Source organism: Mastigoproctus giganteus, chromosome 1 (assembly GCF_048544385.1).
Source record: "Mastigoproctus giganteus isolate SK-2022 chromosome 1, ASM4854438v1, whole genome shotgun sequence".
NCBI classification, from domain to species: Eukaryota; Metazoa; Arthropoda; class Arachnida; order Uropygi; family Thelyphonidae; genus Mastigoproctus; species Mastigoproctus giganteus.
In genome coordinates this window covers 235800430-235827458 of record NC_143575.1, presented here as the reverse complement: position 1 = coordinate 235827458, position 27029 = coordinate 235800430, and the positions used below count along the sequence as shown (strand labels likewise).

Genomic DNA, 27029 nt, shown 5'->3' with positions numbered 1-27029 from the left:
GTAGATGGCAGCTTCATTTGCCCATGTTGACTGACCATCATTGACACCTAGGCCTGCAATGGGCAGGGGAGCACCATTCCCGGACACTGACAACTGGAAAAGTCACCTGATCTAATAAATTAAAGTTCCAGCTCCATCATGATGATGAAAGAGTGCATATTTAATGGAAAGAAGGTGAACAGCTGCAACCAGACTACACAGTTGGATAAAAGCAGGCCAGATGCAATGGTATCATGATTTAGGGGATATTTTCATGGACATCACTGGGTCATGTAGTTTGGCATAAGGTCTGCTACTCTTGCATCGGAAACCAATGGAAAGTTGTGTTTTGGAGTGATGAGTCACAGTCACAGAGTGACAATTGTGCCTGGGTGTGGCAGATGCCCAGAGGCAACATGATGGTCTGGGAGTGACTTTCATGGTTTAGTCTAGAACCATTAATTGTTTTGGACAAAACCATGACTAAACATTCTGTACAATAATGTTGGTGGCAGCACATCAAGTAAGATCTATACCTGCTTCAACAAGACAACAATTCACGTCATACTGCTTGCTTTGTGACAGATTGGTTTGAGGATGTGAGTGTCAGAAAGTTGGACTGGCCAGCCAAGAGCTCTAACCTCAATCCTAGAGAACTTCTGGGATGAATTAGATCATCAGGTGCATGTCAGGAGATACTGCCCGAAACACAGAGCTGAACTGGTTGCTGCTTTGAAAGTCAAATGGCAGAAAATATTGGATGAAATTTACAAAAAACTGGTGGAGAGTGTTATGAGGAAAAGGCTGTCAAAGGCTAACAGTTTCAGCACATGTTATTAAGTTTTCCTGTAAATAAAGGATATTTGTAGGTGTTCAGGTGTCTGAATATTAATGGTAGGGCAGTGTAGATATATGTATATATCTTCACAAGCAATACCACATTCAATTTTAATTTAATTTGCTGGTTTTTCTTTTTAATTTAATTTGCTGGTTTTTCTTTTTAATTTAATTTGCTGGTTTTAATCAAATTTGGAATAGCTCGATAAAGCTTTCCAAAAGATCTAAATATAAAATTTCATGAAAGTCCCTACACTGGGAGCTGAGCTGTTTTATGCATATTTGTATTTATGTAAGGAACATGGCTTAAAAAAATAAAATAAAAATAACTGTTTTACACATTCATTCTTTTAAAATATATATACTGCTGGACGGTTCACTGAAAAGTTTGATTCTACAAAAGAGGTATACAATTTTGAAATGATGTTACAATGAAGGTAAAATGGCCCTTTAAAATGACTTTGGAAGAAACTGAAATGACTAAAACAGTGCACATTGCAAACTGAAAACTGGTGTGTGTAGTATTTAAATGGATGCCACACAATTCATCTCTTTTCATAAAAACTTTCAGCTCCATGGGACATAAGACAAATACAAGACTGCATAATAATATACATGTATCGTGCATATTTAAATTTAAAAATCTTGTAAAATATGTGTAATAACCATGGAAAGAGTTTTTTATTGTGTAAAACAAAACTGGTTGCATTTTCTTGACTAGGGTAAATCAAAAACTTGGAAATAAAGTATGGTGTAAATTGAGGGATAGGCATACTTCTCTCTTTAGGAAGTAACTGTTCTTCATAGTAAACATCTAGTGTAATTTAAAAGCTAGGCATATGTAGTAATGGTTTAAGTCTATTTTTACTTTAATTCTGTTTTAAAAAAAATTAATTAGCCAATGACTCAATATTTACATAGTTAGGGCCAGTGTTAAGGAGAGGTTAACCAGACAATCATCTAAGGCACTAACATACCAGGGTGCCAATTGAAGTCATGCCAAGAATGCCAGCAAGTATTAGTGCCACTTAATGAAGTTTCTCACCCTGGACCCAAATTCAGGTTAACACTGGCTTTGTACATAATACATGCATGTGTTAAAATAACTGCATTAAACAAATTATCTAACCTTGTTAAAATCTTGTCTTTTATATGCAGCTACTCTTAATGCATCATTAGTATCCTGAAGCCTTTGATTTGCATCACTGAAAATAAATTGTTCAAAGCTGTGGCACAAATCATTTCTTTTTACTAAAAGGAATTATAAATTAACTTCAATAAAAAAGGAAAACAAATTAATGACATAAGAATGTAGCTTCAAATGTTTATGGCGTTAAAGATTCAAGACAGAAACACAATAAATTAAAAGAACAATTATCTTTAATGGAATCTCACAATCATTACACTGCCAACCACATATAAATGCTTTGTAAACTTAGCAAATGAAATCTGCATCACAATCAAATCCACATATCTTGTTTTAACTTTACTGCATTATTTTTTTTGTGTCCTTAGTTTTCTGCACTTTCTTGTTCAGCTGGTTTACTATAAGATTTATGTAACATTTCTCCTTAGCCATATTCCTCTATGATGTTATAGTTTTATTTTACTTTTAGATATTTTAACCATATTGAGCTCTTCTAATATTTTATAAAATTTATTACAGTTATTGTTCCTTCAGTTTCTATACTTTTCTGTTTCCATCCATTCTCAATTTTATTGTTTAATACTGGTGAAAGCCAGTATTTCTAATTACACACACAATATATATATATAAAATTATTTTTATTGTTATTTGTAGAATGTAGTAGGTATATATCTATAATTTAACTAGTGCTAATAATGAAAATACTGTGTATTCTGGGAGCGATATATGTTGATTAAAGGGGGGGAAGGAAAAGAAAAGTGTAACGTTATAAACAAGAAGAAACAAAGTGCGAATTTTGCAAAAAAAAAAAAATGCAAATTTTGAAAAGAACGACCAAGGTAGAAATAGCATTGCAGTATCTTTCATAATTTATGTGTCTTCTTCAGAGGTCATCCACCCAAATTATGAAAAGGAACAGCAATACTCTTACTTCTGTTTCTGACATGTTCTGTATGTCAAAAAGCACGTGTAAGCAGCCACGTGGTAAAAACTAATTCAGAATACAAATTTTGAATAAATAAATAAAATAAATTACAAGTTATGCAAAACTATTATGTGCCAATAAAGTATAACATACAGAACATGGATGACCTTACAGAAGTAAGGTCATCCATGTTCTTTGCTATCCCGGGTGTTTGAGCATCATGTACTTAACTTTAACCTAGCGTAGCTCCACCGCATACGTAAATTACATAATATACAGACACCAAAATTTGTCTAACGCTAGGCGCCGCTAGCGTTTCTACACATATATACAAGGGTTAGCCTCCGGCTCTGTCTTTTTCTGTCAACCTGTCCAGTAGCGGTAAGTTCTTGTCATTCGGACACTACCTTCCTTTGTCTTCGCTTTTTCGGCGGGCTTCTTACTTCTGTAAGGTCATCCATGTTCTGTATGTTATACTTTATTGGCACATAATAGTTTTGCATAACTTGTAATTTATTTTATTTATTTATTCAAAATTTGTATTCTAAATTAGTTTTTACCACGTGGCTGCTTACACGTGCTTTTTGACATACAGAACATGTCAGAAACAGAAGTAAGAGTATTGCTGTTCTTTTTCATAATTTGGGTGGATGACCTCTGAAGAAGACACATAAATTATGAAAGATACTGCAATGCTATTTCTACCTTGGTCGTTCTTTTCAAAATTTGCATTTTTTTTTTTTTGCAAAATTCGCACTTTGTTTCTTCTTGTTTATAACGTTACACTTTTCTTTTCCTTCCCCCCCCTTTAATCAACATATATCGCTCCCAGGATACACGGTTTTTCATTATTAGCACTAGTTAAATTATAGATATATACCTACTACATTCTACAAATAACAATAAAAATAATTTTATATATACATTATGGTTGTAGGGTACTTTTGCTCTTGCAGTGTCCCTGATCCATAATTCATATTTTCGCTTATATATTTTCGCTTATTCATATTATCGCTATTCAAATTCAAATCCAATTTCTCTACTTAATTTTAATCTTATTATTCGTAATTATATATATATATATATATATATATATTGTGTGTATATAATAATACCAAACCATAAGTTTCAGTAAGCATAATAAACAAAGTTAGTTGTTAGAACCCAGCAAAATATAATTTTTTTAAATGAACTGCAATCTAAAGACATGATGAAAGGCTGTCTCTTTATATGACTATACTGATATATTCAAAATTTTGTCATTTTTCTTTTGAAGGAAAAAAATCCACTTTCCTTGACTGTTTCAATTTAAAAAAAAAAAAAAAAAAAAAAAAAAATTGAAAGAATCCAACCATGGTGATCAAAAATTTACATGTGAAGCAAAAAATAAAATAAATGACAATATTCTGCATCAAGGCACTGAAAAAATTTTGCAGATTTTCCTGCATTACTAAGCATTCGTCTCTGACTATCCAAATAACAAACTGGTTCTATTCATTTTTTATAGCTACTATTTCACATTTTGAAAAAAACAATCAAAACAATTTGGCAAAAACTTTTGTTTTCATAAGATTTGTTCCTACATCAGAAAAAACATATTTTGCCCTACATACATTGCTCAGTCTACAGATAAATGCAATTAATTACATGTTATTTTGCATCTGCATGGAGCCAGGAGCCATTTCTGGCAACATACGATAATTTTGCATCTTATGTGGATGACTTTAAGATATACATAGTGAAGATATGAATAGTGAAGTTGCCACATTACTTGAGCAGAAAAAGGTGGCATGGAAAGGTTACAAAGCAATAAAAAGTACTGAAGCCTATAACAGCTACAAGGTGATGTGTAATAGAGCCACAGAAAAGGTTCGACAGGTAAAGGCAGTTTATGAGAAATCACTAGCAAACAGAGCAAAGAGGGGGGATAAAGAATTCTTCACATATATAAATGTCAAGAAGAGCAGGACAAACCAGATCGGACCTTTACGTAAGGGAAAGGGGATAGTAATAAATACACCAGCTGCCGTTGCAGATGAACTCAACAGTTATTTTGCATCGATATTTACAAATGAAAAGCCTTTTGTGGCAATGGGAAATTGTGGGAGCGAAGTTAAAAAATATGTAATTAATGATATTGAAATTCCGCAAGATTATTTAATGAAAAAACTTTCAAGCCTACAGACTAGTAAGGCTCCTGGAGTTGATGGAATATACCCTATAATCTTGAGAGAGGCGGCAAGCGAGTGCATTGAACCACTGAGGCTGGTTATGCGAGCATCACTAGACTCTGGGGAGATTCCCTTGGATTGGAAAAGTGCAAATGTATCTCCCATACATAAGGGTGGCTCTAAAAGTGAAGTGGGAAATTATCGACCTGTCAGTCTGACTTCAGTAGTAGGGAAAATCATGGAGGCATTGATCAAGGGTGGAATTCAGGATCATTTGGATCGAATTGAAATTCTCAAGGATACTCAGCATGGTTTTGTAAAGGGAAAATCATGTTTAACAAATCTGGTTCGCTATTTCGAAAGGGTCACTCACGAGCTGGATTTAGGGAATAATTTCGACATTGTTTATTTAGATTTCAGCAAAGCTTTTGACTCAGTCCCACATGAGCGGTTGCTTTATAAGCTGGAACAGGTTGGAATCACTGGGAAAATCCTTAGATGGATAGAAGGATGGCTTCAGGGCAGGAGGCAGAGGGTTGTGATAAATGGCTATTCCTCATATTGGGTTGATGTAAGAAGTGGGGTTCCCCAAGGATCAGTATTAGGACCACTGTTGTTTTTAATTTTCATAAACGACATTGATGAAGGGATAGAGGGCGTGATGTCTAAATTTGCAGATGATGTTAAAATTGGTAGAGTAGTTAATGATCACTGTCAAGCTGAGCTTCTTCAGAGAGACCTAGATAGACTTCAAGAATGGTCAGAAAAATGGCAGCTGTGCTTTAATCCAACAAGTGTAAGGTATTACACCTGGGAAACAGTAATCCCAAAATAACTTATTCACTTGGTGGAGCTCAACTAAACCCAGTACTGGAGGAAAGGGACTTGGGTGTTATGATACGGTCAGACATGAAATTCTCTGAGCATTGTAAACAGGTTGCAAGGAAGGCCCATGGTGTCCTATCGATGATCTATCGAACTTTTGCAAGTAGAGATAGGGACGTGATAATCCCATTATATAAGGCCTATGTTAGACCACACTTGGAATACTGTGTTCAAGTATGGAGACCGCACCTAAAGAAAGACATCGAGCTTCTTGAAAGGGTGCAAAGAAGGGTAACTCGCCTGGTGAGATCGGCAAAAGGGCGTCCTTATGAAGAAAGACTTCGAATATGTGGGTTGCAGAGTTTGGAAACTAGACACCTTAGAGGAGATTTGATTGAGGTGTTTAAGGCTCTGAGAGGCATCAGTAAAATGAATGAGGACAAAATTTTCAAGATTATAAATGATGCTAGAACTAGGGGACATAAATTCAAGTTACGCGGGGAAATGTTTAGATTGGACTGCAGGAAGTTTTATTTTAGCCAGCGAGTTATAAATTACTGGAATAAGTTGCCTTCATGGGTGGTAGAGGCCGACAGTTTGGGGAAATTCAAAGGTCATCTGGATAGTACTTTCGGGTAAGGGAAGCGCATAGGATGATAGGATTAATTTCCTTTTTATTTAATTTTTAATTTCATTTTATTATTTTTATTTCTTTATTAATTATTATTATTTATTTATTTAATTTTTGTTTTTATCATTGTTTTGTTCGGATTTTTTTTTTTTTTTTTTTGGCTGGTGCAGCATAAGCCATAGGCTTTCTTGCACCATACGGCCGTTACTAATACTAATACTAATACATAAACTTGGATGACATAGTGAACACCCAATCCTTAAATACATTTATAAATTTTTTTGAAGGGGCACAAATTCAAATTGAGGAAGGATGGTTGCAGAATAGATGTGCAGAAATTTGCCTTTAGTCAGCGTGTGGTTGATTGCTAGAACAAACTTCCATCTGTTGTTGCGAAGTTGATAACTTTCCACTGTTAATGCTAAATATGACCATTCTGAATTCCGAAAAATATCTTCAACAAATAGGCCTTGAACTCAATCAGAACAAGTCTACACAGGCTGTATTTACAAAAGGAATAAAATGAGCTTATGTCAATGGCAACCAGGTTCAAAAGGGAGGGGATCTCATACTGACCCAGGGCTTACCTCAGATAAAAGCCTCACATTTCAAAACCATTTTGCAATCACAAAGAAGAAAACTTTTTTCTTCTTTGTGATTGCAAAATTTTGCTTCCATGTGGATGATCCAACAGGAACTTGTAAGTCCGAGTAATAAAGATCTCAACATGAAATATGTCCAGTTTCAGTTTTGTCCTCTGTGAGAGTACAGTGATTTAGCCACTTATCACTCATTTTGAGAGATGTTTGTGTGGTTCCCTTCTATGACTGGAGGAATATCTAAAGTCCTCATCAACTGAGGCTGTAACCAATCTTAGGTGCAGAAAGTGAGGATTTTTCCTATGAGTTAGTCCAGATTTTTCAGCTAGTACGACATGCAAATCAGTCCATAAACACAAGTTTGTACAGATATAATATACAACGGCACAATATGGTCTAAGTCGCTGATACACCTAAAACTCAACAACAATAACATCCAGTTTTATCATTTACCAATTCCCAACCAATTATATGCCTCAGCAATATGGTCTTCTGCACCAATGTATGTCTGGGTAGTAGTCTTACCTAGACATACAGTAGAATACTGGATATGAGGTAGATGGATAATATTACTGGAAACCCATTCACAATCTCCAGGTAAATCCTCTAAACCAAACTTTATGTGAAGTTTTGGTGGCTCAGAATAATAAACAACACTATTCTTACACTGGAATGAAACAAATTGATTTTCTTAGATTAACTAGGGTCATAGCAACTCCAAGAGCAGTAGGAACCAGAACAATCTTTACCTTTCCCTCTATTCCATGATGTGTAAGTTATCTACTCTTAACAACATGCATAGCTGCTAACTTTTGATTTTCAAAAATTTGAAAAAAAAAAAAAAAAAAAAAAAGCCTGACTGGATCTCATAATTGCAAAGTGTGCAATTATTTTTCAGTTTTGCAAATATAATTATTATCCAACCCAGTGGTTACAAGGGATTGAAGATGAAGAAGTTGCCAAAAGAAGAACCATTTTTTTGGTATAATTCTATCCCATATGCAAATTCTCATGGTATGTTATTTTTTAACTTTCCTTATTTTTTTACTCTTTCTGGGATTTATTTCAATAATATTATCTGAGTTGTGCCTTTGTGTTTTCTTGTAAATAATTGCAAAGTGTGCAATTATTTTTCAGTTTTGCAAATATAATTATTATCCAACCCAGTGGTTACAAGGGATTGAAGATGAAGAAGTTGATAATGAAAGTGAATAATAAAGTATATACATCAAATATAGCACCACTGAGAGGATTACCATATTTTTGATATTATAATGCTTAACCCAAACATCCGATGTTTCTATCAATAAGATTACTTTTTAGTTAAAAAAAAATTCAGTAACAGTGTTTTTTTCAAGAAAGCAGATTATGTACTTCTTCCCTGAAGAAAACAATTCAGGGAAGCAGATATGTAATCAATTTGAAAAAACTATGAAGATTTATGGAAAATAAGTAGAACTCTATCCATACAAGTGAGTTCATGAAATTATTGAATTAACACCAACTTCACCAGCATTCCAACAGCACTATTATGCCGAGTGAGAAAGAACTCAAAAGCAGAGGTAAATTATTAACATTGAGGAAGCTGACAAAACGAATTTGCATTACCAATCAGCTAAAAAGGTACTGCATGATATTTCACAAAATTAGCAATACAAAGGAAAGTCCATACCTACTTTTTTTCTTATCGAATTGTCTACCATAAATCGCTTGCTAATGGCAAGTTACCTACATTATCACAAGCAACAGTGCAATCTAGGCTTTGTATAGTACATTACACAGTAGCTCACTGTTTGAAATAGAATATTGACAGAAGATTGAATATTTGCTTTTCTTTAACTGTACCAATTTCTATAACTGATAACCAAATAATTTTTCTCCTAAATATTCAGGAGAAAAAAGTATCTAGTGACATCTTATTTCAGATAACTTGCAAAGTAAGGTTAGTCCTGAAAAGGTGGAGAAGCAAAGACTGTATTAAACAGAAATGATTCTGAAAAGAGTTCAATCATTACAACTTGAATACACAGACAAGTTACTAGAATATATCAAACTTAACCTTATTCCACTAAACTTATTACACCATTGTGTAATACATCTGTACAAGTGCATGTTTATTTCTTCACAAGAAAATTTGCAAGTTGTGCAGGCTGAACAACCAGAAATAATTGGGTTGTTCATGGAGAAATAATAAGCTAAAATAATAGCGGATATAAATTACAACAATATATTTAAAGGAGGTCTTTGAAAATTACATAAAAACAGCTAGGCTCTCCATATAATCAATACACCATTGAATTCATCTGGAAATTAGAACTATCCTGTACTTACTACAGCTTATGGAGTTGTTGACCAAGATATTCTTGCTCTTCTAATACTGACATAACCCTGTCTCGTTCTCTGCAAATAAAAACAATACTGATTATTGCCAAACAAAATAATCCAACAAAATAAAAAAATAAGGTGTCGGTAAAGAAAATAACAACCAGCAATTATAATTTTTTTTACATTTTGAACTAAAATGAAATGAAAATATCTTTTATATATGCAAAACATATTTAAAGAAAACTCCTAAAAACTTTAAAAAATTCTGCCTAATTCATTTTTATAACTATTTTTAGTTTTTTTTTATATAGATTTTTAAATTGAAAATACCATCAACATAAAAATCAAAATGATGAAAATAAAAATCACCGTATTAAGCTTATTTACATAAAAGATTTTACAACAATGGAAAATATGTGCATTCACCTTTAGAAGCCTTATTTGATATATAGTATTTGTATTAAATGTATGGTGCAAAGCCTGGGCTTTTGCTGCACTGCCCGAAAAAAAAAAAAAATTAAAAACCACCTATTTGACTCTTTCCTCATATAGGTATCCTTCTAGTTGAGCCTTGAATGTCCCCAAGCTGTCAGTCTCAACCACCCATAAGGCAACTTATCCCAATAATTAACAACTTGCTGGCTAAAAGAAAATTACTTGAAATCCAGTCTAAACCTCTTCCTCTATAATTTGAATCTATGGCCCCTAGAAAAAAGGCCGCCGTAGCCTAGTGGTCAGGCGCGCGGGTGCATAAGTACACGTGCCTTGAGTGACCGGGGTTCAAGCCCGTGACTGCTGAATACGGTGCTGTTTCTTGTATTCTGTCTTGTGAACTCCTCTGACCATTTGGTCGTCCCGGAGTATAAACGGAAAAATTTATTTATTTAGTTCGAGAATCATTTATAACAGTGAAAATTTCACCCTTGTTCATTTTACTTTCTCCACTTATAGCCTTATATATTTCAATTAGGTCTCCTCTAAGATGCCTAGCCCACATATTCAAAGTCTTTCCTCGTATGGGCACCTTTCAACGATCTCAGCAGATGCACTGCCTGTCTTTGAACCCTTTCAAGAACTGCAATGTCTTTTTTTAGGTCCAGTCTCCATAATGAACACAGTATTCCAAGTGTGGCTTTACAATTGCCTTACCCAATGGAATTATGACCTCCTTATTATCCTGCAAGCAAATATTTAATAAATCATTGATTAGACATATTAAGTCCTCCTTGCTACCTGTCTACATTGCTTGGAGAACTATCTGTCCACTCCAAGTCTGACTGCATTGCAGCTCCCATATCTTTCTTCCTCTACTGTTTTTAATTCATCTCCACCAAATGTGTAAGTTATTCTGGGGTTACTCTTCCCCAAGTGCAAGACCTTGCATTTTGCTACATTAGAAGATAGCTGCCACTTTTCTGATCATCTCTCAAGTCTATCTAAGTCTAAAGTATTTTGTTTGAGTGGTGTGGTGCATAGGTAAACTGTGTTGTTTGAAGATAATAAAGCACTCAAAACCTACTTCTTCGGTGACTGTAAAGACAGTAACTAAGGGTTATTATTATGGAATTAGAATATACTTGTGGCAAATATTTCACCAAAACTGTTTCAGAGGAGAAGTGAAGATTTAATGTTGAAGTAATTACAAAAATCTATCCCTTGGTTCCCTTTGCTGCTAGCTAAAAGTGTCATTGGGACAGATAAAAATGCAATTTGATAATTTTTTTCCATGTATGACTATATCATCCTTTAAAAAAAATTACAATTTTTGCACAAAAATTATCCAGACCTGGAATCTGCTATGTAAAGTTGTCCATAAGCAAAAACACCAATTTTGTTGAAGGCATGATCCTGAAATTTATTGATTGTGATAAAAAAAAAAGCTAAGAAATTGTCTTCTCTTCCAAGTAAATGGTAATTTTAGTTTCATTGAGAGCTAAATCAATTGTTGGGATTAGAAAATTGGTCGAAAATTTTTTTAATTTTTTTTTTTTTTTTTTTAATTTTATTACTAAATAAAACCTATTTCAAAAAGAATCAGGTCAAAAGCTTGTTTAGTTTGAGTTATTCAAGTTCAAAAAAGCATTCCAGACAGAGGCATGGAAGCATATAAGCAAATTATTATATAGATTCTTAAATTTTTTTTAGTAGAATTAACTTTTATTAAATCAAACTTAGATCTAATTCAAAGAATTTTGCTTTAAGGTTACTTTTATATAGTAAATAACAATAATACATAAACACTTACCAGCTGTCTTTCCAATATCACCATCACAAAAGATCACTTTGGTAACAAAAACTTGGTAACAAAAATATATAATAAATATTATATATTTATACATACACATATATATTGTGGTTTACTTAATCTCATTACCAGGTGGTTTGGTGGACAAGTGTCTAAGGGATTATCTTTTTAGTCTCAATCCCAGGGTTTATTGTGCCCTGAAAATATCATTATTGTAGGTATTCTCTTTAACGGATAATGAAGGATGTTGATACATGCTTAAGGATATGAGATAAAAATTAAATAAATAGAAATAAAAATAAAAATTGTTTAAATTAAAACAGAATAGAATAAGACAAAATTAAATAAATAAACTAAATTATATAATCTAAATAATATTGTTGGAAAACTTTACCAGTTAAGATCTTCTGTTTCTAGAGTTCTTGGTAGGGACTGATCTAGGTAATAGTCTATTTCTTAGGTGGAAGGGTTGTTTTGTTGGAGGGTTGGTTACAGTTGGGAAGTTTAAACTTATTTTTAATTTGGGTTAAGACTCTTATCTTAAAGATGTGTATGTGGCTGTTTTCAATATGAATTCCTTTGTTGCAGTTAATGTTATCCATGGTTCTTGACTAACACTTGACTCCATTATGTACATATTTCCAATCTGGAAATAAACATAATGATACCAACACAGGGTTTGAGTGCTTTGGTATCTTCTATCTAAGTCACCCTGAAAAAGCTGTGCTTGGCAATGACCATTAACTTCTCTACCAATCTTAATATCATCTGCAAATTTTGACATCACGCCCTCTATTCCTTCATCAATGTCATTTAAGAAATTCAAAAACAAGAGTGATTGATATTGATCCTTGGGGAACTCCAATTCTTACAATTAGCCCAATCTGAAGAATAACCATTACTCATAGCTTCCTGATCTGCAGCCAATATGCAATCCATCTAAGGATTTTCCCTGTGACTCCAAAATGTTCCAGCTTAGCCTCTCATGCAGGATCGTGTCAAATGCATTACTGAAACTAAAGTAAACAATGTTGAAATTATTTTCTACATCCAGCTCAGGAGTGATTCTGTTATACATATGTACACAGAAGTGTGTGTGTTTCTTTTTTTACTGAGCAGCAGTTTTTCATTATATTCTAATGATAACCCTAGACAGTTAATATAGCACTTCACAGAAAGCTGTAATGGGATTTGTTTAGCAGCTTATATCAGCATACAGTAAAGAGTAACTCACAAATCCAATTCCTGACATTTTCCTTCATACAATGCTCGAAGCTGAAGCAGTTCACTATGCATGAGAGCAATATTTGTTTGCGTATCAAGAAGAGACATGCGAAGTTGTCGATTTTCTTGAAATGCCTGCTCCACTTTCATCCTAACTTCATGAAGCTTGTCGTGTTCTGTATGATGGTGATGTACTTTCAACCATGACTCTACCTAGAAAGAAAAAGAGAAGTTTAAAAACAATCCAGTAAATATTACAAGGTGAGATCAAAAGTCTGGAATTGACTTCGTATCTTGAAACTGCAATTCTGTAATGAATTGCATTAATGCACTAATTCAAGCAGTCTGAATTAGTGCACACTGAAGAGGTGTTTTATATGTTTTAAAATGAGTGATTTTACTGAGCAGAAAATTGCATTAAAATTTTTTTCAGATTATGGTAAACCCACAAAATGTTAAAAACACTTTCGTAGACAATCCCCTGTGTTGTTCAAAGACTTTTCAGCAGTGTGCAAAGTTTAAAGTGGGCTGCTTCTCCATCAAAGATTATCCTTGCTCTTGCCATCCTTCAAAAATTCATTATTTCATATTCAGCCATCCAGATTAAAGTATAAAACTTCTAACTGGGATTTCTCAAGATTTTCTGCCAGATTCAAGTGGTCAATCAACACTATGATCATCAACTGAATAACTAAATAATAACATAGCAAGAATAAAAAATTAAAGACCAAAGTTTATTATTTTCTTCAATTTTAACATGCAAAAGCTATATTAAAGCATGTATTCCTTTCACAGAAAAATTCAATAATTAATCAAAAATGTAGCAGGCTATTCTTATCAAGTGATAAATTTCTTCTTCTGCCTTTAATAAGAGCATACGCCAATGAATAGTTGATAAAATGTTCCAATTTTCAGTTCAGTACTTCCAATGTTGTACGAACAATTTTCAAGCAGTAACAGAATTAAAATTGTGAAGTTTATCTTCAGAATTCTTCCTTTTTCACTCAATAAACATATAAAGTGGCTTACCTTTTTCTTCATTCAAAGAATATTTGAAGTTTGTGAACTTGTGTATGTACATTACACTGAACATAGAAATGTTTTTGTAAGATAGGATGAGACATTCTTCTTCATCAGAAAGAAAATCAGCATTATACAATATAAAACAGCTAGACCGCTCGGCTATGGGCCTCCGTAGCCAAGTGGTCAGGAGCGGAAGTGCAGTAGCACACGCTCTTTGAGTAGACCGGAGTTCAAGCCCCTGACTGCTGAATACGGTCAATCTGCCAACCCGCACTGGACCAGCGTGGCAGATTATGGTCCATTTCCCTCAGCATGAATTGTTGAGGAAGCTTCCATCCTGCAGTGGGTTGATAATGGCTGCACTTTACCTTTTACAATATAAAAGCAAACTTTGGCACATTCCAAAAAACGGAAACTAAATTCTACTTTTTTTCTTTTTTTTTTTTTTACAAAACGTATAAAGCATCAAAGCTTTAACAACCAAACTTCTGATCATTATCATGACTATTAATAATTATTTAGACAGAACAGCATCTCTGATACTTCTCTCTTTAATTAGCTACTTTCAAATTCTTAGTTATCTCTTTCTGAATAAAAAAATTCCCACTGCTAACTGGATGATTCTCAAAAGCAATGCCTTCCAGTAATGGCATACAGGGAAACCTGCTAAATCACATGAACTGCCCTTCCTTTAATTACAGAAAGGTATTTGTTTCTCTAAGTGCAACATGGTTTACATACAGTTCAGAGCAATTTTAGCACAGACAGTTCCACACATTAATGCATTCAAGTAATTAGAAATCACTAGCTTTAGAAATAATCAAGTAATTCTGTACAAAGGTAAGTGTAACTTAGTTATATCAGTTACATTATTTCCTTTTTTTTTTTAACAGAATAACTTAGAGATTATTAATATTAGCCATATGATGCAAGGAAGCCTGAAGCTTATGCTGCACCAGCCAAAAAAATTCCCAAGTTACCCTGAGAGAGAGAGAGAGAGAGAGAGAGAGAGAGAGAGAGAGAGAGAGAGAGAGAGAGAGAGAGAGAGAGAGGAATCACCAAGAAAGAAAAGAATGATGATATCCAGGTCAGGACCCTGGGTGTGCCAAGCCCATACTCACCAGATGTGAGCCCCCTGGGAGAAATGACTAACATGTCTTGCAATTATGACTGTTTAGGAATAATAATATTTAATATACAAAATCTTAAAATTGCCAATTTAACTACATTTCTCAAAATTAATTCTAATCATTGGCCTTGTAAAAGCTTAGTTAATTTATAAATATGTGAAGAATTGCACAATATATACACTGCAATACAGTAAAAAACTTCATAAATCTCACATTCGAAAATCTATTATTCTCAAAAATCATCAATTTCAGAAAATTTTGCAAAAAAAAATAAAAATAAAATCCCAATAACCTAGAAAACTTGCAAGTCCCATGCTTTCATTACATACCATTCCTTCAGCTACTGTAAATTATATACGATAAATAAATATTATAAATAAATTATTTATGATAAATAAATTTTATAAATACACTGCTGCTTTAAGCAGAACATTTCCCAACACAGGACAGCTACTGTTATTCAGATTATATGCCACACAAAGATGAATAGCAAGCAAAGTTTTTAATTTTTTTTTAATCTTGTAATTTTTTTTATTAAACTTGAGACTTATAATGTGTTTCTGGAAATTGCTTCACCGACTTCATTGTGCATATGACTTTCAATTGAAGGGGTAGTAATTACAGTACATTTCTCATTATAAGTATGATGCCCTTTGTACATTATATCTTCATATTGCTCACCTCAGGAGACTTTGCAAACCATCACATTCTAAGTTTAGAGAAAATACATGCTGAATAACAGTTTCTATCAATACTAATTAGAAGCAATTGCTCCCTACATCACATTGTCTGATTATCACGGGTCCAGTCATATGCCAGAGTAGGGCTAATTGACTTTAGAAAATTATGGCAGTTTCCTGCAGCTGCAACTACGTCAATTTTTTTCTTGATTTTTAAACTTAAAGCTTAGAATGTGATACTCGGGAAAGTTTTGCAAAGTGAGAGATATACTATAATTGCAATAGTATAACACTGCTTGGTAACACTGAAGATCTGTGCATTTCACTACCTACAGAGATGCATAGTTTCAAAAATTTGCAATTTTCAGAAATCCAGCAAGGGCAAGTATAATCTGAGATTTTATGTGTGCGTGTTTAAATATTTGTTTATTTAAAGATGAGCTTTATATTTTTAAAATTCAGTTATCTTTTTTTGCTGAAATATTTCACTAATTTTTTTTCAATTTTTAATGTTCCAAAGGTAACATACCTTTGAAAATAAAGAAAGATGTCGCTGTAATTTATCCATCTCACCAGACATTTTTTGTTTTAACAGCTCCTTCTCAGCTTCAACCTGCTCTTGTGCCTGCAAACAATAAGAATTATCTAATATTATGTTCTCAATAAATGTTTTAATGAATAAATTGTATTATCTGAGAATTGTCCTATAAATATAGGACAATTCCTATATTTATAGGACATAATACTAAAATATAAAAAAATTTAACTGCAACAAATGCATTAGCTATACACATGTCTTGTTCAATGGTGCACCTTGAATAAGACATTATTATATCTAAGTTATACATAAAATGCAAAATGAAATACCCAGCTGTGAAAAAGAAATGGTTTAAATTCATCCTTGGTATACTTTGATCTGATTTTCACCCTGGCTTTACCCAAAACTACAGTATAAAGACCTCACCTTCCCTGTATATACCATTAACTTTGTACAGTGTATCCATGACAGAATGCAAATATTTTAAGAAATAATATTCTTCAAGGTGGGTCACATAGTGCAGACAACTTTTGTGATATTAACCCAATTCTAATAGTCCATTCCAGAGACCCCATGGCTCTAGATGGCAACACTGATTTCAAAAAGTAAAATGATAACAGACTTAGGAACAAGCAGTAAGAAACAGCACAGGATGGGGGAAACAACCTGGACCACTTCTCAAGAAGTCCATGTTGTTTACTTGGTTGATACTAACACTACAAGTATGATAATTGTCAGATTGCACAGTGAGTGGTTCACTCTGTTTCAACTGCCAGAAAAATCATGTAGTTTTTATACAGTGGTAATGGAAGAGCGAAGAAAACAATACTATACATCCAAAGCTTGGATAAATAGTAGTTTTCAACAACCAAGAAGTGCTATTGGTTGTTGAAACACATTATAACAGAAAACAGCAAAGACACTTGTGAACAGCTCAAAATAGGCTTAGCTGATAGACCAACTGTCATCAAAAACACACAGTGTATACCACAGCTTACTGCTCACAGGCCCTAGCTACTTCAACTCCGACTAATGCCTCTTAAGGTGCAAAAGATATTACGTCTTTTGCACCTTACAGCAAACAGCAAAAATGTAATGTGGATTGATAAACAATGTTATACAATATACACATCAGACAGACATAAGTACTGCATATGACCAAGGAGCAGCTTTTCGGATACCGCACTCCACGTACAATGGTATGGGACTGTTTCATGTAATTTGGCCTTAGGTCACTGACTGTTATGCAGGCACCTATAAGAGAAGATGCCTACTGACATCTTTGACAATTATGCCCAAATTACTTCACGTAATTTCTATGGAGAAGAATATCACTATGATAGTGTCAATATATCTTATGTCACATAGTTCAGTCAATAACAAAATGAAATTAGGAAATTATATGGAAAGTATAACTATCTCCCCCAGCTGTTGTCTTATTCCAATTGATAGCAGACTAAATCAACTTCTATGAATGAGCTAGCTACTGCTTTGATGGATGAGTGTATAATGTAGGACTGCTGCAGTCAAAGTATCACAGTGGACATATATTTAATATCACATATTAAATTGCCGACCGGGCTAGCCGGGTGGGTAAAGCGCCTGCCTGGCAACCCAAAGGTCGCGGGTTCGAATCCCGCCTCGGGCTTGGATCAAAGTACTGCAAAAACCTTGGGAGGTGCATTATGGCCACAGAAGCCGATGCGCCAATAACTACCAAAAAAAAAAAAAAAACATTAAATTTTGCATTTCTCAGTGTCTCAATCAGTACATACTGGTGGACAGTGCCTAGATTTTGAGATAACACAATGCAGAATTATAAATTCTAATTCTTCACTAGAATTAGAATTTCTAGTGCAGATTATTAAAATTTCTTGTCAAGTACTTTCTTCTTACCAAAAGCAGCATAAGCACAACAAATGCTTTTTGGAAGTTCAGTTTTGCCATATCGATTTATCCTTGAAATACTAAACCTTAATTTGCTAAAAAAAAGAGGGGGGAAGCACACTTTAATCTTAATATCAATATTTGTACAGAGTCACCATTATACAACATTATAAAGCAATTCACAATTCATATTGTGAAACAGGAGATGAGTTTCATTATGGTATGTATTTAGAAAGGATTGGCAAAACAAAAGGGATGGTGGCATCCCTTTTCTTATCAAAAGAAGCCTAGACACAACAAATGCTTTTGCAAGTTCAGAAGTTACATATACTAGTGGTGTGAGTTACTTGGAAGCAAAGGCATAATAAGAGTGAGAGTAATCTATAGACCAGAAGGCCATGAAGATTATGATGACAGCCTCTACAGGAAAATGGAATGGGTGGGCAAGTTTGAATGTCAAATTATAGATGATTTCAATTTTCCAATAATTGATTGGAGCAAGTGGGAGAGAAACTCACTATGGGAAATAAAATTTTTAAATCAATTAGATAATAGCTATAGTGATGTGAGTTACTTGGAAGCAAAGGCATCATAAGAGTGGGAGTAATCTATAGACCAGAAGACCATGAAGATTATGATGACAGCCTCTACAGGCAAATGGAATGGGTGAGCAAGTGTGAATGTCAAATTATGGATGATTTCGATTTGCTCCTAATTTATTGGAGCAAGTGGGAGGGAAACTCACCATGGGAAATAAAATTTTTAAATCAATTAGATAATTGCTACAGTGATGTGAGTTACTTGGAAGCAAAGGCATCATAAGAGTGGGAGTAATCTATAGACCAGAAGACCATAAAGATTATGATGACAGCCTCTACAGGCAAATGGAATGGGTAAGCAAGTGTGAATGTCAAATTATGGATGATTTCGATTTGCTCCTAATTTATTGGAGCAAGTGGGAGGGAAATTCACTATGGGAAATAAAATTTTTAAATCAATTAGGTAACTGCTATTTATATCAGACCATTAGGTCAAGTACCAGAGGCAAGAATATTCTAGACCTAATGATCATACAGACAACAGTACAGGAACCATTAACAGAGAATGATCAGAGTTTTACGTAAGATGATGAGGAGAAAGGCAGCAACTATTAAAGGAAAAGGAATCTCTTTCAATTTCAGGAAAGGAGAATTATGTAATACAGCATATGTGTTACTTAAGTTGCGAGTGGCCTCTATGAACTGGGGAAATAGCATACAGAGTACGAATATATTAGAATTATAGTACACATTTAAAGCCATAGTCATGGAAACCTAGAAAGTATAAATACCGTTAAAAAAATATAGCATGAAGAGAATGCTAAGATGGATGAATAATGAGTTCTCCAGTCGAATAGAGCAAAAAAATATGAAGTAGGACAGTTACAAAGCAAAAAAGAGTATTGAAGCCTATAGCAACTATAAGTTGATCTCTAACAGCAAAAACGAAAGGGTCAGGTTGACAAAGGCAGATTATGAGAAATTAGCATTAGCATTTAGCATTAGCAAGGCACATTATGCAAGAAAGCAAACTGATATAGCATTACCCAGAAAAAAAAAACACACACACACACACACACCCCCTTTTCATTTCATCCATCCACTCGCTCTAAATGTTAGCCTAGTTCTGCCTTGAATCTGTTTAAGCTATCAACTTCTATGACAGATGGAAGTTTGTTCCTGCAATCAACCACCTGCTGGCTAAAGGCAAATTTCTGCACATCTATCCTACAACCGATTTCCCTAAAATTGAATTTATGCCCTCTAAAGTGATTATTCTGAGCAAGAGGAAGAGTCCCATCAGCATTGAGCATGCTCAAACCAATTCAAGACATACTACCAATTTTAAACACACACACCAACCGTTTATGACTGGTTGAATAATGAAATAAAATAAAATAAAATGATAGAAAAGACTGTAAAATAATATTTACAAAAAACTTTTAATCATTTACAAAAAACTAAACTATAACAAAAGTAAAATAAGTAAATAAGTTAAAATGCATTAAAATATAAATATAAAAGCGATAAAAAGACGATAAAAAACACTAGAGCTTTCGGAGGTGTCTTCCTCCTTCCTCAGTAATAGTGAGACTTAAATGACACATCCTTAAATACCAGGTTCACGGCACACGTGGATGACCAGGCGCATACTCAGCATTCCTTTCACTTGTGCCGGAACCGGAAGTGGACTGGACACGTGGAAAATTAAAACGTTTGTCTCTTGTCAAAACCACCGCCTCAAAAAGGGGGTGAAGCCTAACTCCCCTGTCTCTGTTTGTACTATTGTTACCAGAGGATCCAATCCACAGACTTTCCAGCCACTTGCGGTCCCAGAATTTGTGCGCCCGGTCAAGGATGACAGCGTTGTCGGGGGAGATCTGGTATTGTTTTTCCCAATAGTGCTCGGCAATGGCGGATTTATTGAGCTCTGCGGTCCGTATCGCTCGTGAATGTTCTCCCAGACGGTCCTTGAGATGCCGTCCTGTCTCCCCCACGTTTGGAAAAGATTCCAAAGGACAAGTATTGGTCCATGCATGCAACAGGGTGTCGACTGCCCGGATTTTATGGGTTACCTAAGACACACAAGGAGAATGTTCCATTACGGCCCATAGTTTCCTTCATTGGTAGCCCTACGTATGCTTTATCTAAATATCTGGCGCAGCTGATTTCCCCAGTTGTGGGGCGGTCCGCGTTGGTCATTGGAGACAGTGCGGAATTTGTGAACTTTGTAAGGAGTCAAGAAATAGGGGAGGACGAGATGATGATGTCATTAGATGTTATATCATTATTTACTTGTATCCCCATAGCACATGGGGTAGAATGTGTAAGGTTGGCTTTACAAAATGATAATACTTTAAGTGCTAGATCCCACCTAAACATAGAAGATATATGTGGTGCTGTTGAATTATGTCTCTCTAGTACCACCTTGGTTTTCCAAGGAGTGATGTATAAACAGGTTCACGGTACAGCCATGGGTTCTCCAATCAGCGCCATTGTTGCAAATCTGGCTATGGAGGAATTTGAGAATAGGGTTTTCGCAAGATTGGAGTTCCCTATGCTTAAGTGGAAACGATATGTTGATGACACGTTTACTATTGTAAGGAAGGGGAGAGAGGAAGATGTGGTCTCGTTTCTCAATGGTTTCTCCCCCTTCATAAAATTTACCTCGGAGGTAGAAATAGATGGTACCCTCCCATTTCTGGACATAATGGTATATAGGGAAGGCCCCAGACTTAGAACTAAGGTTTATAGGAAACCAATGTGTAGGGGCCAGTACACACATTATAGGACGGCACAGACTGTCCAACATAAGAATAGTGTGGCCAGAGCACTTTTGGGTAGGGTGAGAACGCATTGCAGTACCCCTGAGGAGGGGGAGAAGGAAATTAGGCAAATCACGACGGATCTTATGAGGGGCGGTTACTCCCAGAGGGTCATTGATGAATACAACAGAGAGGAAGAGCCCAATCGGGTAGTTCCGCCTGTACCGCTTACCACAGTGTATGTTCCCTACTATCCGGGCCTGTCAGATCGCATTGCGAGGATGCTTCGCGGCTTTCAGACACGCTGTGTGCAGCTTCCAGGCCGGAGGTTGCACACAGTAGTGTCACAGGTCAAAGACCCCATTACTAGGGATTCTAGTAGTGGGGTCGTGTATGAGATCACATGCCCGGATTGTGGGGAATGTTACGTGGGGGAGACAGGACGGCGTCTCAAGGACCGTCTGGGAGAACATTCACGAGCAATACGGACCGCAGAGCTCAATAAATCCGCCATTGCCGAGCACTATTGGGAAAAACAATACCAGATCTCCCCCGACAACGCTGTCATCCTTGACCGGGCGCACAGATTCTGGGACCGCAAGTGGCTGGAAAGTCTGTGGATTGGATCCTCTGGTAACAATAGTACAAACAGAGACAGGGGAGTTAGGCTTCACCCCCTTTTTGAGGCGGTGGTTTTGACAAGAGACAAACGTTTTAATTTTCCACATGTCCAGTCCACTTCCGGTTCCGGCACAAGTGAAAGGAATGCTGAGTATGCGCCTGGTCATCCACGTGTGCCGTGAACCTGGTATTTAAGGATGTGTCATTTAAGTCTCACTATTACTGAGGAAGGAGGAAGACACCTCCGAAAGCTCTAGTGTTTTTTATCGTCTTTTTATCGCTTTTATATTTATATTTTAATGCATTTTAACTTATTTACTTATTTTACTTTTGTTATAGTTTAGTTTTTTGTAAATGATTAAAAGTTTTTTGTAAATATTATTTTACAGTCTTTTCTATCATTTTATTTTATTTTATTTCATTATTCAACCAGTCATAAACGGTTGGTGTGTGTGTTTAAAATTGGTAGTATGAATAATCCCAACCTCAGAGGCCTTATTGCAGATATAATTCAAGACATTATACACCTCAATCAGATCACCTTACAGGTGCCTAGTCTCCAGACACTGTAATTTGCAAAACTTAAGCCTTTCTTCATAAGAGCAACCCTTTGTTCCATTCACTAATCTTTTTTCCCTTCTCTCTACTCGTTCCAGTAGTTCTACATCCTTCTTAAAATGAGGCCTCCAGACCTGTATACAGTACTCAAGGTGGGGGCTGACCATTGCCTTATACAAGGGGATAATCACCTCCTTATCCCTGCTAGAAATATTCTTGTATATCATTGACAAGACACCATGAGCTACTCTTGCAGCTCATCTGCACTGCTCAGAGAACTTCATATCTGCCTGCAAAATTACCCCCAGGTCCTTTTCACTCTCTACTACTGTCAGTGTAGTACCACACAGTTGATATGTTACTATAGGGTTACTGCTTCCCATATACAGTACTTTACATTTGTCAATGTTAAACTTCAGTTGCCACCTCTCAGCCCATCTGCTCAACTTTTCTAGATACTGTTGCAGCAGCATACTGTCATTAGTGTCATTAACAACCCTGCTGACCTTCTTATCATCTGCAAACTTAGACATTAAGCATGATATAGCATCATCAATATTATTGATGAATGCAGAAAACAACAGTGGACCCAACACTGAACCCTGAGGGACTCCACTAATAACATTAGTCCACAAAGAGCAGTGTCCATTGATTACCACTCTCTGTCTTCTCTCACTCAACTATCCCTTTATCCATAGCAGCAATTTGCCTCCAATGCCACACTGCTCCAATTTGTGCAGCAGTCTTCCATGTGCAACAGTATCAAAAGCCTTTCTAAGATCGAAATATCTGATATCAAAATTATTGTTTGCATCCAGTTCTTTGTGACCACATCAGAGTATCCAATCAAATTGGTCAGACAAGACTTCCATTTAGCAAACCCATGCTATGTCCAAGCTATAACTGAAGTCTTGTCTTGATAATTCTTCTTTAACCAGTGCTTCCATTAATTTCCCTGTAACAAAAGTTAAACTAACAGGTCTGTAATTACTTGTGTCGCCCTTTGATCCTCCTTTGTTGATTGGGGTCACATTTGCACATCTCCAGTCCATGGGTACCTCCCCTGAGTCCAGGGAAGCTCTCATAATTATGGCTAAGGATTTGCTTACTTCCTTTGCCACCTCCTTTAATATAACTGGATAGATTCCATCCACCCCAGGTGCATTTCTTGTGTTTGTCTTCAACAATTTCTCCTCCACTTTACTCTCATTTATTACTAAATTATCTAGCTCACTGCCAGAGTTTAATACATCTCTGGCATTCCCCTCCCTGAATAACTCCTCATGTGTGAATGTAGATGCAAAATATTCATTTAGTTTGTTAGCTACCTGAGCAGGATCATCAACAGTTGAACCATCGATATCAAGTGGACCAATATGATTCATCCCCTTCCTTCTAGAGTTTACATAAGTAAAGAACTCTTTGCTGTTTTTCTTTGCATCTTTTGCCAAATATTTCTCATAATCTGCCTTTGCCTGCCTAACCTCTTTTGTGACTTTGTTACAGACCAGCTTATATCTATCATAGGCTTCTGTGTCACCTGTTAATTTATATGTATCCCATACATTTCTCTTCTCTGCCATATGTCTCATTAGTTCATCTGACATCCACTTAGGCCTAAATCTTGAACAATATTTCTTAGTTGGTATGAAAAGCCTAGTAGCTTCCAAGATTATTTCTTTGAATGCTTCCCATTTTAAATTTGCTGTTGGTAACATCATCAGTTGGTCCCACCGTATAGAATTTAAATGCTGTCTCAGACCACCGTAGTCCCCTTTACAACAGCAAAAACCCTTCCCTTTACCCCTGATGGTGGTTACCTCTTTGAGTAAATCCCACTTGAGCACACTGTGATCACTGCCACCTAGTGGTTCCATTATCTGCAGATTCATAATGCACGAAGAATCACTACTGATAATCAGTTCAAGAGTATTACTCCCTCTAGTTGCCTCCCAAACATGCTGCTGTAGTAAACAATCATCCAATAAATCCCCAAAAGCCTTGCTAGTCTGTGAGTGACCAATCCCAGGGGCTCACATCTAGTGAGTATAGGCTTGGCACACCCAGGGTCCTGAGCTGGATATCACCATTCTTCTCTTTCTTAGTGATTCCCTTCTACTTTTCTCTCTCTCTCTCTTTCTCAGGGTAACTCGGAATTTTGTTTGTGTGTGGTGCAGCATAAGCCTCAGGTTTCCTTGCACCATGCAACTAATAATAATAATAACAACCCACAAATTCAAGTCAATCTTTGGGAAATTAAAATCCCCCATTATATGACACTCTGATTTACTGGCCCATTCTATTTCTCTGCACAATTGTTGATTATACTCATCAGATTCATTAGGCCTATAACACATGCCTACTCTCATTTTTCCTTTCCCAGTGCTTATGTCACACAAAACAGACTCAATATTGCATTGTCCACCAACATCAACTGGATGCACTTCCTTAGATTTTATGTGTTTCTTAACTAACAGCATAACCCTTCCTCCCTTCCTGTCCTTTCTGTACCCATTGTACTCCCCAAATTCCAATTCTGCACTGCTTATGTCTATATGACACCACATCTGATACCACATGATATTCCAAATGACACCACGTGATATTCCAAACAATATCTGCCTTTGATGTCTTGACTAGCACTTCAAGATCATCAAATTTGTTAACTATACTCCTAGCATTGGTGTACATACAAATATACATGCACCTGTTTCTACTCTTAGTTACCCTAACACAGCCCATGTATTTATTTGTTGCACTATGACTCCCAGCATTCCTGAAAATCCCCATTGCCTTGCTTTCCAAGCTGCTGCTCAACTGCATTTCAATAAAAGCAGTGCAAGAATCACTTTCACTTCTGCCAACGCCTACATCTATTAGTCCATGTATCCCCCCCCCAAGCTAGCAGTTTTCCGACCCACCTAATTCTGCCTCGATAGCATCAGCAGATATTCTTGCACCCTTTCTATTTAAGTGTATCCCATCCCTGTAGAAGCAGTCTCTCCTGTTAACAAGCACAGGCCAGGCTGAGAAAAATTCTACCCCTTGAGCCTTGCACAATCTCTCCAGAGCCGAACTGATCAATAAGGCTCTCATCATATACTCCCTCCTAACAAATCTGGACAGAATTGCAGACACTTTCAAATTCAACCCTAACTCGGCTTTTTTTTTTCAACATTGATCTGTACTTGAAGTAATTCTGCCCGTCTCCTACTCTTAATATCATTAGTGCCAACGTGTACAACAATATCACTCTTTGTGCCCTTAAAAGATGATATCTGCTCTACAACATCATCAACCTTTGCCCCTGGCAGACATACTCTGGTAATGTTCCACCTATCCTTTTTGAACAATATGTTCCCCGTTACCCTGACAATAGAGTCACTGACAACAACTAGTTCCTTTGGGACCAGTGCATTCGGCCTTGGGGATTGCTGCTGTGTTGTGAGATGTTCAAGTGCAAGCTCTAGCATTGATGTGGGCAGCTGAGAGCTTGATGGGCCCCTCAATTTAAATTCTTTGAGGGCATTCACCCTGTCCTTCAAGCTCTCATATAGGCCCATAACATCGCTGAGCTGGCACCTGATTTCCTTATTTTTCATACACCCTTGGTAATATCATGTCCCGTTCCTGATGGCTCCACAAACATCAAACAAGCAATGCATTTCAAAGGGCTGTGATTCAGAGGACAATCGTCCCCCTCAGTTCTCCCCCCAAGCTACAGCACTCCCACTAGTTTCAGCCTTTTGCTTTGCTGCTCTGGTCTGAGTCATGATTTCCATTCAATTTCAAATAAAATTCCAATACAAAATATAACCCTAAACTTATATCCCAATGCAGTTATAACACTATATATATATATATGTGTGTGTGTGTGTGTGTGTGTGTGTGTGTGTATTTCAGTATCAAATATTATCTCTGAGTTACGTTATATGACTTTCTTATCTCCTGTCAAGTTATATGTATTAATTTATAATATTATGTTTGTAAAAACTAGGTCGTTATATGTATTTAGTTAAAAAAGTACAATTTAATTGACAATGAAATTTAATAAGATTAGTAAATTTTACTGATTAATTGATACTACTATACTCGCTATTTAGTTTTCCATTATACCTTATGCTATCTAGTTTGGGGTACACGTATCGTATAACAATGGCAGCAAGTTACGAATGGTAAATCTACGGACACGAAATATTAATTACTTTCAAAATCGCGCTATCTAAATTCAAAATAAACCACGGAGTTTGACTAGGTTTATAAGCTACTTATATAAAATAATTTAATCTAACAGTTAAGTCAATAAACCGGCTAAATATAATTAAAAACTTAAGTGTTCGCGGGAACTGCAAAACTTGTCCAACACGTGGATTAGATACC

At 35.7% G+C, this 27029-nt stretch overlaps 1 protein-coding gene across 1 annotated transcript in view; it reads right to left on the bottom strand.

The window, feature by feature from the left end:
• The window catches only part of LOC150091659 (ras and EF-hand domain-containing protein-like), a 215918-nt gene that overhangs the window by 105775 nt on the left and 83114 nt on the right, over positions 1-27029 (bottom strand). The window contains exons 5-8 of the mRNA XM_090369154.1: positions 16271-16366; positions 12919-13121; positions 9446-9514; positions 1946-2021 (exon numbers count right to left, since the gene is read on the bottom strand). Coding sequence (XP_090225280.1) covers positions 1946-2021; positions 9446-9514; positions 12919-13121; positions 16271-16366 — 444 coding nt within the window. The remainder of the gene's footprint in view (positions 1-1945; positions 2022-9445; positions 9515-12918; positions 13122-16270; positions 16367-27029) is intronic.